The sequence below is a fragment of the Mytilus galloprovincialis genome, chromosome 5 (assembly GCF_965363235.1).
Source record: "Mytilus galloprovincialis chromosome 5, xbMytGall1.hap1.1, whole genome shotgun sequence".
NCBI classification, from domain to species: domain Eukaryota; kingdom Metazoa; phylum Mollusca; class Bivalvia; order Mytilida; family Mytilidae; genus Mytilus; species Mytilus galloprovincialis.
The window spans coordinates 22,475,306-22,488,121 of NC_134842.1; the positions used below are offsets into that span (position 1 = coordinate 22,475,306).

A 12,816-nucleotide genomic window follows, 5' to 3' on the forward strand; every position below is an offset into this window, starting at 1 on the left:
TGATTTCAAATTTTCATACTTTACGCTGTAATGTTTGATGTTTTTATAATTTGACTATAAGATGTAAAAAACAGTAAATGTTTAGTGGTTTTTGCTGGTTCTTTTCTGTCATACTGGTATTCGCCATTCATAAATTGTTATATATATCATAAATTAGGCGGTTAGTTTTCTCAATTGATTCACATTTTTCATATCAAGGCCTGTTATAGCTGACTTTACTGTATGATTTTTCTCATTGTTGAAGGCCATACAGTTGCCTATATTAGCTTACATCCACTTCATTTGAACTTTAATGGATAGTTGTCTCATTGACAATAATATCACATCTTATTTTTATACTGGGTAAAAGTTACTCATATTAAACAAAAAAGGCCATAGTCAGGATTGGTAAAAATCAACAAAAAATAATAAGCATTAGGTCCAGAATACTTATTTTTTTATGTATTTGACCTCACAAAATTTCTGTTTTTTACTATATGTTAACATGTGTTTTACGAGTAATTTATGTTTAATTTGAAACATGTTGAAGACACACAATTGAATTTTTACATTACCAACATTATTTATCATATAATTTTTTTATAATTTCAAAGATGAAATTCCCCTTTTGTAGGTGGATATTTACAGAGAAACATGACCCGCTGGACTAGACAGTATGAAGCCAGTAAAACACATGAGATAGAAGCTATGGACAAACTTATCAAATGGTTACCAGAACATTTACCACAAGATGAACGTGTTACAGTTGTCCATGGAGACTTTAGGTTAGTTTCTTGGATAAGTAGAAACAAAAATTAATAAAACATTGATTTTTTTCTTTTTCAAAAGTTATTGTAATATTTGGAACAATAAGAACTTAATAGCTGGAAAGAAATTTCTTTAACTAGAAAACAGATTTGATGTAACATAAGATGGTGTACATAAAAAAGATAATGGTACACTTATATCTGTCGAAGTGTTTAAATAAAAATTAGAAGATGTGAGATGATTGCCAATGAGGCAAATTAACTCTCCTATAGAGACCCAATGAATATTGTTTCTTGCTATTGTATAAATATAGAAAGACTTTCATAGTTTACTTCAGTTTTATCAATAAACAATTTTTACTTAATAGATGTAAATTCTGCGTACTAATTATCACCCCTGCCCCCTGTCATATACTTATCAGGAGTTGTAGTGACCTTGATGGCCGAGTGGTCTTAGTCGTTACTATGGTTATCACTAACCAGTCAACACTGAGTGCTGTGAGTTCAAACCCCGCTGGTGCAGGTGCACTCAACTCCCAGCTTAATTGACTGGGAATGTCAGTTTTCTTATAAAAGATCTGGTTTTCTCCAGACACTACAGCTTTATTCACCAATAAAATAGCTCAATAGCAGTGCTTAAAAGTGGCACTAAAAGTTTTAGTAAAACACAGAAAATCAAATCAGGCAGTAGTTTATTTGTTCAAAGTTTTTGACCAAAGAAGATGTTAGAAAATCATCTGTGAGACTGTTACTCTTTATTGACATATTACCAATATATATATATGGTAATCTTTATTAGATACAGATCCTTGTCTAAAATCTGAAAGATTTACCCTTGACATTGAAATAGCAGTTTGAATTGAAGTTTCAATGTTGACCTAGATGTCGTTTGGTTCATGCTTTATTGAAATCTGCTTTTTTCATATATTGGTAAATGTTAATCTATGTAACATTTTTTAAATGTCATTGAATTTCTGAGTATTTTCTGAGAGGTAGGTTTATTTAATTCTTGTTTTGTAAATTCCTGTGCACTCAACTAGAATACCTAAATCAGATAATTTATATTTCAGAGTAGATAATATGATATACCATCCAACAAAACCTGTTGCCATAGGAGTTATTGACTGGGAACTCTCCACCATAGGAGATCCGTTAACTGATTTAGCTACCTGTTGTCTTGGTTACTACACACCATCAGCACTTGATGTCATACCTGGCAAGTATATTGTATTGTCAACTGTCAAGGCAAATCATATAAAACCCTTGTTTGGAAGGATATGAAATAGAATATATGTTTTTATTGATTTTTTACGCCACAATAAATTTTTCATGCTAATTTGTTCTTTATACCATTGTTGCATGGATAGGGATCTCCAGACTAATGATTTATAAAAAAAAGAAGATGAGGTATGATTGCCAAAGAGAACTCTGCTCACAAGTCTCTATGTCAGACACTATAATTAAAAACTATGTCACCTATGACCTTCAACAATGAACAAAACACATACCCACCACATTTAGCCAGAAATCCCCTAAAGGAGCGTCTCTTTAATAAAGATGTCTACTTTTTACAGCTCTGGGTGACTTGGACTTAAAAGAACTAGGGATACCTTCAGTAGAGGAAGTTGTTGCTGAATATTGTCAAAAAATAGGAATTGCCCCAATACATAACTGGGACTGGTACGTGGCTTTTGGACTATTCAGGATGGCAGCCATTATCCAAGGTGTATACAAGAGATCCCTTCAAGGTAAGTGGCTTTTGGACTTTACAGGATCACAGCCATTATCCAAGGTGTATACAAGAGATCCCTTTAAGGTAAGTGGTTTCGAATTGAAAACAAAAATGTAAACAGTAGGTCCAAGTTGGTGCACATAAACTCTTCTGTTTAGTCTCTCATTGAAAGCTTTAAAAAATATACTTGAAGATGTCAGAATCCCTATGTATGGCTATGAAAACTGTATGAAATGCATTGCTTTAAAGCTTCTTAGATTTTTGAATAAGATCCATTAAAGCCATATAAAGATGACATTTTTTTAATAGAATTAGGGATCTTTGATTCGTCAGCAGATGCTGGGTTGGAAAAGTTAGATCACAGATATTTTTATTTAATCTATTATTGATGGACTTTGCGCTTCAATCTGAATTCTAGAAGAGTCACAATAGTGTCCAACATTTTTTTTTTAACATTTTCAATAAAACAAGATTATATTTATTCACACAGTTTATTGAATGAATATATATATATATATGAAAATATAGAAAAGTGAATGATAATAAATATTATGTTGAATTTGAATTAATCAAAACAGTCACTAGTAAGTACATAATGTAGTAAAATGGAATTGCTTGATAATCAATACAGTAATAATGTCTTTGAAGACTAAACCCAAAGTTTGTGGAGTAAATTTATAAATTTTACAAATTTAATCCATTTCAAAGTTAATTACAGAATTTTAATTATTTGTTGGTTAGTTTAAAATCATAAATAAATTATTGGATTATTCCACAAATTGCTGATGAGGTATTTTTCTTTTGTTAGTCAATACCCCCAAATATTATTTCGGCAGAAATAGAATAGAATGGAAAATATAACGTCATCTGTCAGCAATATAGACAACATTTATTCTGCTGTTACATTAAAAAGTGTGATAGATATCCTTTCCACTGTCTGAACTTGCTTTTTGAAATCTATGACAAATTTTGCTTTGAAAAATTCAGATTTAAGGTTAATAATTAATTGCAATAATATAAAAATGAAATATTTTTTGAAGTTTATCTTTATGTATATTTATTTGATAAGCATTATGCACCAACTTTTGTTTCACCACACATATATACACTGTAAATTCAGAAATTATTGCAAGGCTTTTATTAATGTGATAAAGAGACTACTTGAGTAGCACAATAATAAGACAGTGCATTCTGATACCAAATACATAAATCAGTATGAAGCTTTTCCAAAACTTGCAATTATAAAACTTCAGATAATAAATGCTGGCAATAATTTCTGAATTTACAGTATATATTTAACATCTAATCCCTGGTATCAAGAACTGTTTTGAAATATTTACAAAATGTACAAAAAAAATATTGTAAAGGTTAGATTCAATATGAGAATGAAGATTTTATATGTGTAAACAAATATAAAATGTGCTTGAAAACATTTTAAAACTACCATATCATATGTTCAACAATATTTACAAAAAAAAAAATTGAAGATAAATGATAATCTTTATTTGGAATTTGAATCAAGGTAACTAGCACAAACTGAAGTATTCCTCTTTGTTAGTATGAGCATTTGGGATATCAATCAAAATATAGTTATTGTCATGCTATTGAGTTACAACCAACAAAAAAAAAGACTGAAATTGCTGGGTTGAAAAAAATGTTTCTTTCACAATGGAGTTGCCTATACTGAAAATTCAATTTATGAAAATATAAAATGGAAATAAAGGGGTGAAAAAACATTAAATATGTCTAAAATGCAAGATGGACAACCTCAATAGGTTTGCAAATTTTTTTGTGTAGTCCCAAAGATCTGTATTAAAAACCAAAAAAATATTGCCAATCTGGAAAAAAGGAATAAATTCCTGGATTTGATTTTTCTGCAAATTAGAGATCTTAGTTGAAAACTGATGAAGGAGTGGATTATTTTTAAATTAACTTTTTTACACATTTACTTTTTTGGACGATTTTTTTAAGACAAAAACAATGCACAAAATAAAGAGTAGTAATACAGTCATCACACAATTAATATAATTTAATACTCTAAGTTAAAAAATGAATATTGAAAAATTAAACATTGAATATTCAAAACATTAATATAATATAATGTAACTTATTACATTGGTTGCAATTATTTACATTCATTTCCCAATGAAATAAAAACCCATAATTTCACATGTGAAATAAACATGGTTATTTCATTCCTCTAATGTCATACATTAGTAGGTGTTTTCAAGAATATGAAAGTATATAAATTTTGAAAATTTGTTAGTTAACAGAACTTTAAGATAAAATGCCAGTTATTTATTGGTAAATAGGAGAACAACATTCTACCCCAGAACACGTGACTCAGAGAAGTTACAATTTCTTAATTGTCAACCACCCTCTGGTATTAACCTACAAAAATCAAACCTGGATATTCAAACCACAAAAAACAGGAGATTCAATATTATAAATTAGATAATATATAGCTGAGAGGGAACCCTTAAGTAATAGATAGCCCAATTCTGTTGCATTTATTATGAATGAGAAATCATCAAGTCTTTTATATGTACACTAAAATGTCATTTTACACATGGATATTGATATTCCAGATTTAGCTTTTTACAGTAAACATATATATCTCTTGTGACACTTCTATTTAATAGCTAATATATAAAAATAGCTGCAGTTTAAATCAGTTTTTTTGGTTAATGAATTATGTACAGTTTTACCATGGCTATATTATTTACATGAGTAGTGTTCAGGATGAATCCATGTCTAGTTTCTCAATGAATTGGTCAACATCTATGTGAAGTGTATCATCAGGATTGTAACTATTTTCAACTGTATCTATATATAACTGTACATATTCTGGAAGTTCATTGCTCAAGTCTGAAGATTGATCTGTTGTAGAAGATGAATCTTGAATCTGAAAGAAAATACAAAAAATATTTGCCTTGTATTAGTTTTTAGCTTGAGATAATGAAAGTGAAATAGTGAAATAACAATTCGCTTTTTGCAGCTAATTTTGTCAAATTACACTAAGAAACATTGATATCGACCTCTTTAAATCCGTATTCATGTGAACTTCAATTTAACCCCTAGCTAGAGATTGACAACGCATGTATTGTACGTGTACTGGTTATTTAAAGAAAAATAATGTCAACAATGAAAGTGAAACTACGGTAAATAATTCGATGCACATAAAATCATTCTTATACGGTTAAAAACAATGAGAAACATCTATTTTTAATCTATAAAATAAAATCAAACAGACCTATAAAAATCTAATTGCACGTGTTGGTTTAATCTATTCATATCTTTATTTATGTTTACATTGCTTATATAGTCATCTGAGGTCAAATCGATAGTTAATTAGATGGCGTCTGGACTAAAATACACACGAAACGAACCTATATATTATCTACCCCATGCTCTGTAAACTGTTTATTTTAGACTTTTGATAGTTTGGATAAATGTTTTACATTGTTATAAATCAAACATGAAAATTTGAGTCAAATTGGTGATCATGAATTTGACAGCTAGTGCCCCTTTAAGAATAGATTTCTGATATTTTATCATCGATAAACTAATATTACCTTAAATATACATCATATATAATTATGAAATCATTTGGTCATGAAAATGATTTTTAACATGCTATACTGTAAACCTACTTATATTTGCAAGTAATTTCATTTAGAAACTTACAAAAATAGTTGAATATAAATCACCAAGAATTTTAAAACCTTGGATCTTCCCTCATATAAATACATCATGAAAATAAAAAAAAAAACAGATGCTCTGCAGATGCAGCTTTATACGACCGCAGAGGTCGAACCCTGAACAGTTGGGGCAAGTATGGACACAACATTTAAGCTTGATACAGCTCTGAATTTGGATTGTGATTTTAAAAATAGTTCACACAACATAGGTTTCTGACACAGAATGAATGTGGTCTAAGAACTTAAACTTAAAAACATAAACATTTTAAATTGGACATTTACCTATCATGGTCTAATATCCTAAATCTAAAAACATGGTTAGATTCAGCATACTGAAGAACCCCATATATTCAATTTTTGTTGAAATCAAACAAACTTTAATTTTTTCCCTTTTGGACCTTAATGTAGACCAATTTGAAAACAGGACAATACTGTGCAATTGAATATTTCTTGCTTTGCCCAAAACTTAGTCCAAATAATTATGACGTCTTGAAAGGCTATTATAATTTTTTTCTTTGACGCCTTACTTCGAAGTAAGGCGTCAAAGAAAAAAATTATAATAGCCTTTCAAGACGTCATAATTATTTGGACTACCCAAAACTGTGCAATTCAAAATTTCTTGCTATTGCGCAATATCATACATGTGATTCTTCCGGCGGGAGTTAAAATCTCCCGCTTTTCAGACCCTCTTCCGTCCCTCCCGTTAAAATTTGAAATCTTCCGCTTTTTCAAAATGTCAATCTCGAAAAAAATTTCAGTAGACATTTCTGTTTACAAAATAGATACAGACAGGGAAAAAGTCCGAGAAACTCTAAATTGATATGGGAAAAGTCCGAGAAAATCGGAAGTTTCCTGTAATGGAATTTGTGTCAAAAAGGTAAATAGAAAATAGCCTCGAGTAATCAATGAAGGTGTTAAGGATTAGACTGTATATACAACAATAAAAGATGAATGGCTGGCATTTACCTAGTAATCAACTAGCTAGTTAAATAAACATGTCTGGATGATTAAAAGTGATACTGACAATGGAACAGTTGTATAAACATCGACTTTAATTAATTTTGATGCTGTTGAAAAACTTAGTTTATACTGAACCTCAAAGACAATAAAATCAACTCAAATATGATATGTCTTCTATCTGGTCCAATGAAATACCTAGATAAGTGTGTTTGTCTTATAATTTGACAAAATGCAAACTGTATGTTATCACCAAATACTTGTACCCCAGCATCAAATTAAAGAAGACACAGTATCTAGCCAAATTAAAAAAAATGGTGCAAGTCCAGGGCCAAGGGTCAAGACCATGCTTACTATACTTCAGGCAAAGTTGATTATGGTGGCCCTAATTACATGTACTTGACCAAAAATATGGAGACAGCTACCCACCAGAAAGCCCACAACTTTATAAATTCAACACCTTCTGTTACAAACATGTTCAGTAGTGGTACAAAAGATGACAATGTGGCTAAACTAAAGCAGATGTACTGTTTGCCAACTATGTATGATGGCTGATCACTTTATCTTGAACTATATAGAATTATGATGAATAAATATTTGAACCCCCCTTATCTTCTATTTTACTAAGTAAAAATGGCTATGTAGGTGCTTGAAGGTATGGAATCATTGTTGTGTTTTAACAAAAAAGGTAGATATGCAGTTTAAACACACACGAAAAAATCTTGCGTATGTCGATAAAAAATCTCCAGTTTTGAGGCCCAAACTCCAGCTGAAAATTTCCAAATCTCCAGTTGTGGCTTGACAACTCTGTCACATGTATGCAATATTGTGCAATTCAAAATTTCTTGCTATTGCAAAATACTGTGCAATTGAAGATTTCTTGCTATTGCACAATACTGTGCAATTGAAGATTTCTTGATATTGCAAAATACTTAATATAATAATTTTGAAAACTGGGCCCATAATCAAAAATCTAAGTACATGTTTAGATTCAGCATATCAAAGAACCCCAAGAATTCAACTTTTGTTCAAATCAAGCTAAGTTTAATTTTGGACCCTTTGGACCTTAATGTAGACCAATTTGAAAACAGGACCAAAAATTAAGAATCTGAATACACGGTTAGATTTGGCATATCAAAGAACCCCAATAATTCATTTTTTGATGAAAACAAACATGGACCCTTTTGGCCCCTAATTTGTTGGGACCAAAACTCCCAAAATCAATCCAAACCTTCCTTTTGTGGTCATAAACATTGTGTTAAAATTTCATAGATTTCTATTAACTTAAAGTTATTGTGCAAAAACCAAGAAAAATGCATATTTGGGATCTGCTTTGGGCCTCTAATTTTCAATTTTTAAGGTCTTATAAAATTAGTGAATATACAATGCAGATAAAGTTGGTAGAAATTGCTGTTTCAACATACTTACAGGTATATTAAAGGAAGCTGAATTTTTGTTTAGATTGGACTCATCTTGGAGATCTAATATATCATCCAGAACTGTTATAGGTGTTTGGTCATTTATTGGTTCTCCTTGGCACTGTTCTGTTGATGATGTAGGTATTGGCTTAAAAAGAGAACAATTCATTTGAGTCCTGTCTTTAAAATGTCTTTCATTTGTGTTTTCTTGAAAATTGTCTTTCTACTCTTTATATCTATAGTTAAACTGTTATTCTTTGATTAAACTTTGAACTTTATCATACAGCACGGATCATTTTTAAATATTTTAAAGTGATGACAGCTTTTCTTTTATGATATCATTTGTATTTTTTACAGTAACCTTTTATTTAACCCTGTTACCTATGCTGAGAATTGATGATGAATAGTATTTCCAATACAAGAATAAAGTCATAAAAACAATTATTAAAGTCTTAGTAAAAAATGTTTCACCTATTGAAAATTCCCCCATTAATTCATATCAAGCTCATTTTTGCGAAAACTTCTACTGAAAAAGGTCATAGTTGAATTGATCTTTTGATTTTATTAGATAAGTAATTTGTGTATGTATATAATGATTTTCAGTAATGACATTTCATGAAAACAAAGAAGTATTAACCATGAAAACTACATATTTTTTGAATAACAAAATAAAAATTGTAAAACGGTATCTATGAAAATTTTTTATATACTGACTTAAAATTTCCCATTGATAATTTACGAAATCATTAAGAAACGTGAATCTGACATTCTGTCAGGCAAAGATGACATTTACTATGGTTTCTGAGACTGTTGGCTCATATAGCTTTTTTAGTATACATCGTTGGCATTAAGATTTCAAATGAGTCCAGAAATTGTTAAGAATACACAAAATATGTTAAGTATCCTTCCACTTGTCCACTATGCTTTTTTGGGTAAGGAAACAACTCTTTTAATTGAAGAAAATTTACTTTCTAATTACATATTTTGTACTTCTATACAAGGTAGTAAAATGAGAGTTTTTGCTTGATGTTTCTGTATTAAAAAATGTTTATAACTTTTTTTTTATTTAAAAAAAAAGAAATAGACCAAAATAATGGGAGGATAATAAAGATTAATTCAGATATGTTTCATTGTTACTTACAGAAGGTCACATACTATGATTAAAGAGTTGGTTAGATTTATTTGCAACAATCTACATTTAACCCATAATTTTATAATGGTGTACAAAAGAGTAGATTAAAAATCAATGCCCCTATAAAACTAAGTAATCAAAAAACACAAAACATTAAGGTAAAAAAGTTTGACAAGATTTTATAGTCAGTCAAATGTTATTAAGACTATTGTATGATATACCGATGATTTTCCTTTATAAAATCCATGCAGTTTCTTTGGCTCTGTATAGTTTTCATCTGTGCTCTGATGTTTTCTTTTCTGAAAAATATGTCAATAAAATATATATATATGGTATCCTTAATCAGATTTTGTAAATAAAGGCAACAGTAGTATACCGCTGTTCAAAACTCATAAATCCATGGACAAAAAACAAAATCGGGGTAACATTTAACATTGTTCAATGCCATGAAGAATTGGAACCATACTCATTATTTATATGCTTTCTTAATAGAAATTAATTATAGAAGTGTGTTTTATATGTTATTATGTTTTCTACTGGCTAAAAAATTATCACATGGTGCTGTTACACAACCTAACATATAATGTAAAAACTTTCTGTATCTGCAATTCTTGTTTGATATTTTTCTTCTTGTAATTAGGAACCTACACTGATTTCACAGTATCTAATATTTATTGAACGCTATGTACTTTTTCTTTGAATCCTTTACGAATATTTGTATGATAATAATTTCAACTTACAATTGTATTGTTTTGAGTCGTTGGATCTGTTTCTTGATATTTACGTCCCGTCAAAGTAAGAGGAACTACTTTTTGACTGGCATCTGAATCTCTTAGTTTAACTGGGTGATCAAAGTGATTTTCTTGATCACTTTGTATGATAATGGGGCACTTTTGGTTAGTTTGTTTATCCTGGATTGGACATGATAATAAGTCAGTTGAGTGTTGAATACTCTCCTTTAATTCTCTTGGCTTAATTCCAAGTTTTTCAAGGTGAGTTTGGCTCTTTGCTAATAAGCCTTCTAGCTTCAAATACTTCAAAGAATGATCAATCACTTCTATATTTGACCAAATTGTATGATATTTCCGTACCTCTTGTACATTTTCATGCTTCCATGCATTTAGCAATTTTATAAGAACTGGCTTTTTCTCTTCTGTACAATACTCTTCAATCTTTGTTTCACAGCATGATAGTAAATTTTGAACAAGTTCCTTATCTGTACATTTATCCCGTCTTCGACCTGCATTACAAGGACTAAAAAAGTCTTTCTTAGGGTGGCACCATCCACTAGGTGGCATTTGCCAGAGATTATCACTCTTTTGTAGTGGATTCAAACCTTTACCTATCCTACAGAATGTTATTGCTAAGTCCCTTACTATATCTGTATAACTTGCATTACTGACACACATGTCCTCTTCAGAATCAAAAATTAAGTCTACATTTAGGACACTGAGAACCTCTTTGATTTCAGGTTCTTTCTTGTATTTTTGCAGATTTGTTTTTGCTTCCAGCAGAATATCCAGTTCTTGTCTTAAGATGTAGAGTTCAAACAGATCAGCTTTATTTTTTCTCCATGCTGTTATTTCTTTTTTATATTGCTTAACTTTACATTTTGTATGTTCATCCTTTAATTGTGTAATATCTTGAAAAATCTTCTTCCCATCACAGAGTTCTTTTAAGTTCTCCAGCAAATTCCTGTCGGTTTTAATACTGTATCCTTTACCCTTGGGTTTGTTTCTTGGGTCATAAAAACGTGTGTCAACAGGCCAGTCCAATGGCCATTCTTTCCATAGACCATCTATTCTTATATCAATAGATTTGTATTTCAAAAGCCTGACAAGCATCGAAGACATTTCATAAATCCAATTCCTTTCTTTCACTGAATCTGGTACCTTCCTCAGTGTACTCAGAGTTGGTCCAGGGTTGATTTCCACATCCCCTGAGCACCACAGTAGATACAAAATGGAGTCTCTGTACTCATATTTCAATGACAGGTATTTCTTGAGTTCAGCAGATTTGTGATGTCCCCCTGATGCAATGAGAAGTAATGTCAGCAGGAGTAAAAGATTTGCCAGAGATATCAATTTCTTCATTTCTTCTTCTACTTCCATTGATGCAATGAAAGTAAAATGGTCCTTGTATTTTTTAATATTTTTATCTTTCTCATCTCTACAGTCATGCCTTACAGTGCTATAGCACTTATAAATTATATTATTGAAGTCTTTTACTGTATCATTATCAAATTTTAACAATGATTTTGCTATTCCTGATGTCAGTTTATTTAGAAAATGGCCTTTCGGACAAATCATATTGATATCTAAGATATATTTAGACAGCAAGCCATATTGTTTGTTGCATGATATCATCAAATACTCAGTCACTCCTTGTAAAATCATATCTTGTATTACTGGTTGTAATTTAAAGGCACATAACACTTTGATAATATTGTATAATGATGCTACATTGTAGTCAGCTGATCTCTTGATAAATTCAATAAAGGAAGCAACAGATTCATTTTTACACCTGTTTATCTCCATCATTTTTATTATGATTTTTAGGTATGAAGTTTGTTCCGATTCCCCTTGTATGACATTATTCATCATTAAATCATAATCACGATTAAGTTGTTTTCTAGGGTCCATATTCGTTATAAAACCATAAGCATAATGAATTACTCCAGAGAGTGTATTGAGTAGAAAGTCTCTGGATTGTGAAGACCGAGTTGGTTTGCTACAAATTGTTCTATTATCATGATTATAGATATCTAATAAGTGTTGTTTAAAATCATCTATTCTTTTTTGTAATTTATTATTATTAATAAAAGGCAAGCTTTGTAAGTGTTTTCCCACTGTCATGCAGTGCTCATTACCCATAAAACAGTAACATGAAGTACTTCCTATGTCTGAGAGGAAAGATACCCTAAAATCTAGTAGTTTTGTTAACATCAGATTTATTTTGTGAGTATCATTACATGTTACATATTCATTCAGTAATAGGAGCAGAGTGATACAGTATTGTTGTCTATAATAACACTTCTCTTGGATTTTCAACTTCTCTGTAGGAAAACTTGAGATAAACTGAAAATTACTTTTGATAAACTCAATGCACTCTGTATAATGATTGGCTTGCC

General features: G+C 30.3%; 2 protein-coding genes across 3 annotated transcripts in view; one reads left to right on the plus strand and one right to left on the minus strand.

The window, feature by feature from the left end:
• LOC143075408 (acyl-CoA dehydrogenase family member 10-like) overlaps nucleotides 1–12,816 on the plus strand; it is a 65,081-nt gene that overhangs the window by 15,100 nt on the left and 37,165 nt on the right. For both annotated transcript variants that reach the window (XM_076250803.1, XM_076250804.1), the window contains exons 10-12: nucleotides 614–764; nucleotides 1,817–1,962; nucleotides 2,321–2,494. In XM_076250803.1, the coding sequence (XP_076106918.1) occupies nucleotides 614–764; nucleotides 1,817–1,962; nucleotides 2,321–2,494 (471 nt within the window). The remainder of the gene's footprint in view (nucleotides 1–613; nucleotides 765–1,816; nucleotides 1,963–2,320; nucleotides 2,495–12,816) is intronic.
• On the minus strand, nucleotides 2,916–12,302 carry LOC143075410 (uncharacterized). Its single transcript, XM_076250807.1, has 4 exons — nucleotides 10,427–12,302; nucleotides 9,908–9,985; nucleotides 8,565–8,702; nucleotides 2,916–5,383 (listed from the first exon to the last, which is right to left on the minus strand). The coding sequence occupies exons 1-4, from the start codon at nucleotides 12,287–12,289 to the stop codon at nucleotides 5,216–5,218; spliced, it is 2,247 nt and encodes a 748-aa protein (XP_076106922.1). The 5' UTR covers nucleotides 12,290–12,302; the 3' UTR covers nucleotides 2,916–5,215.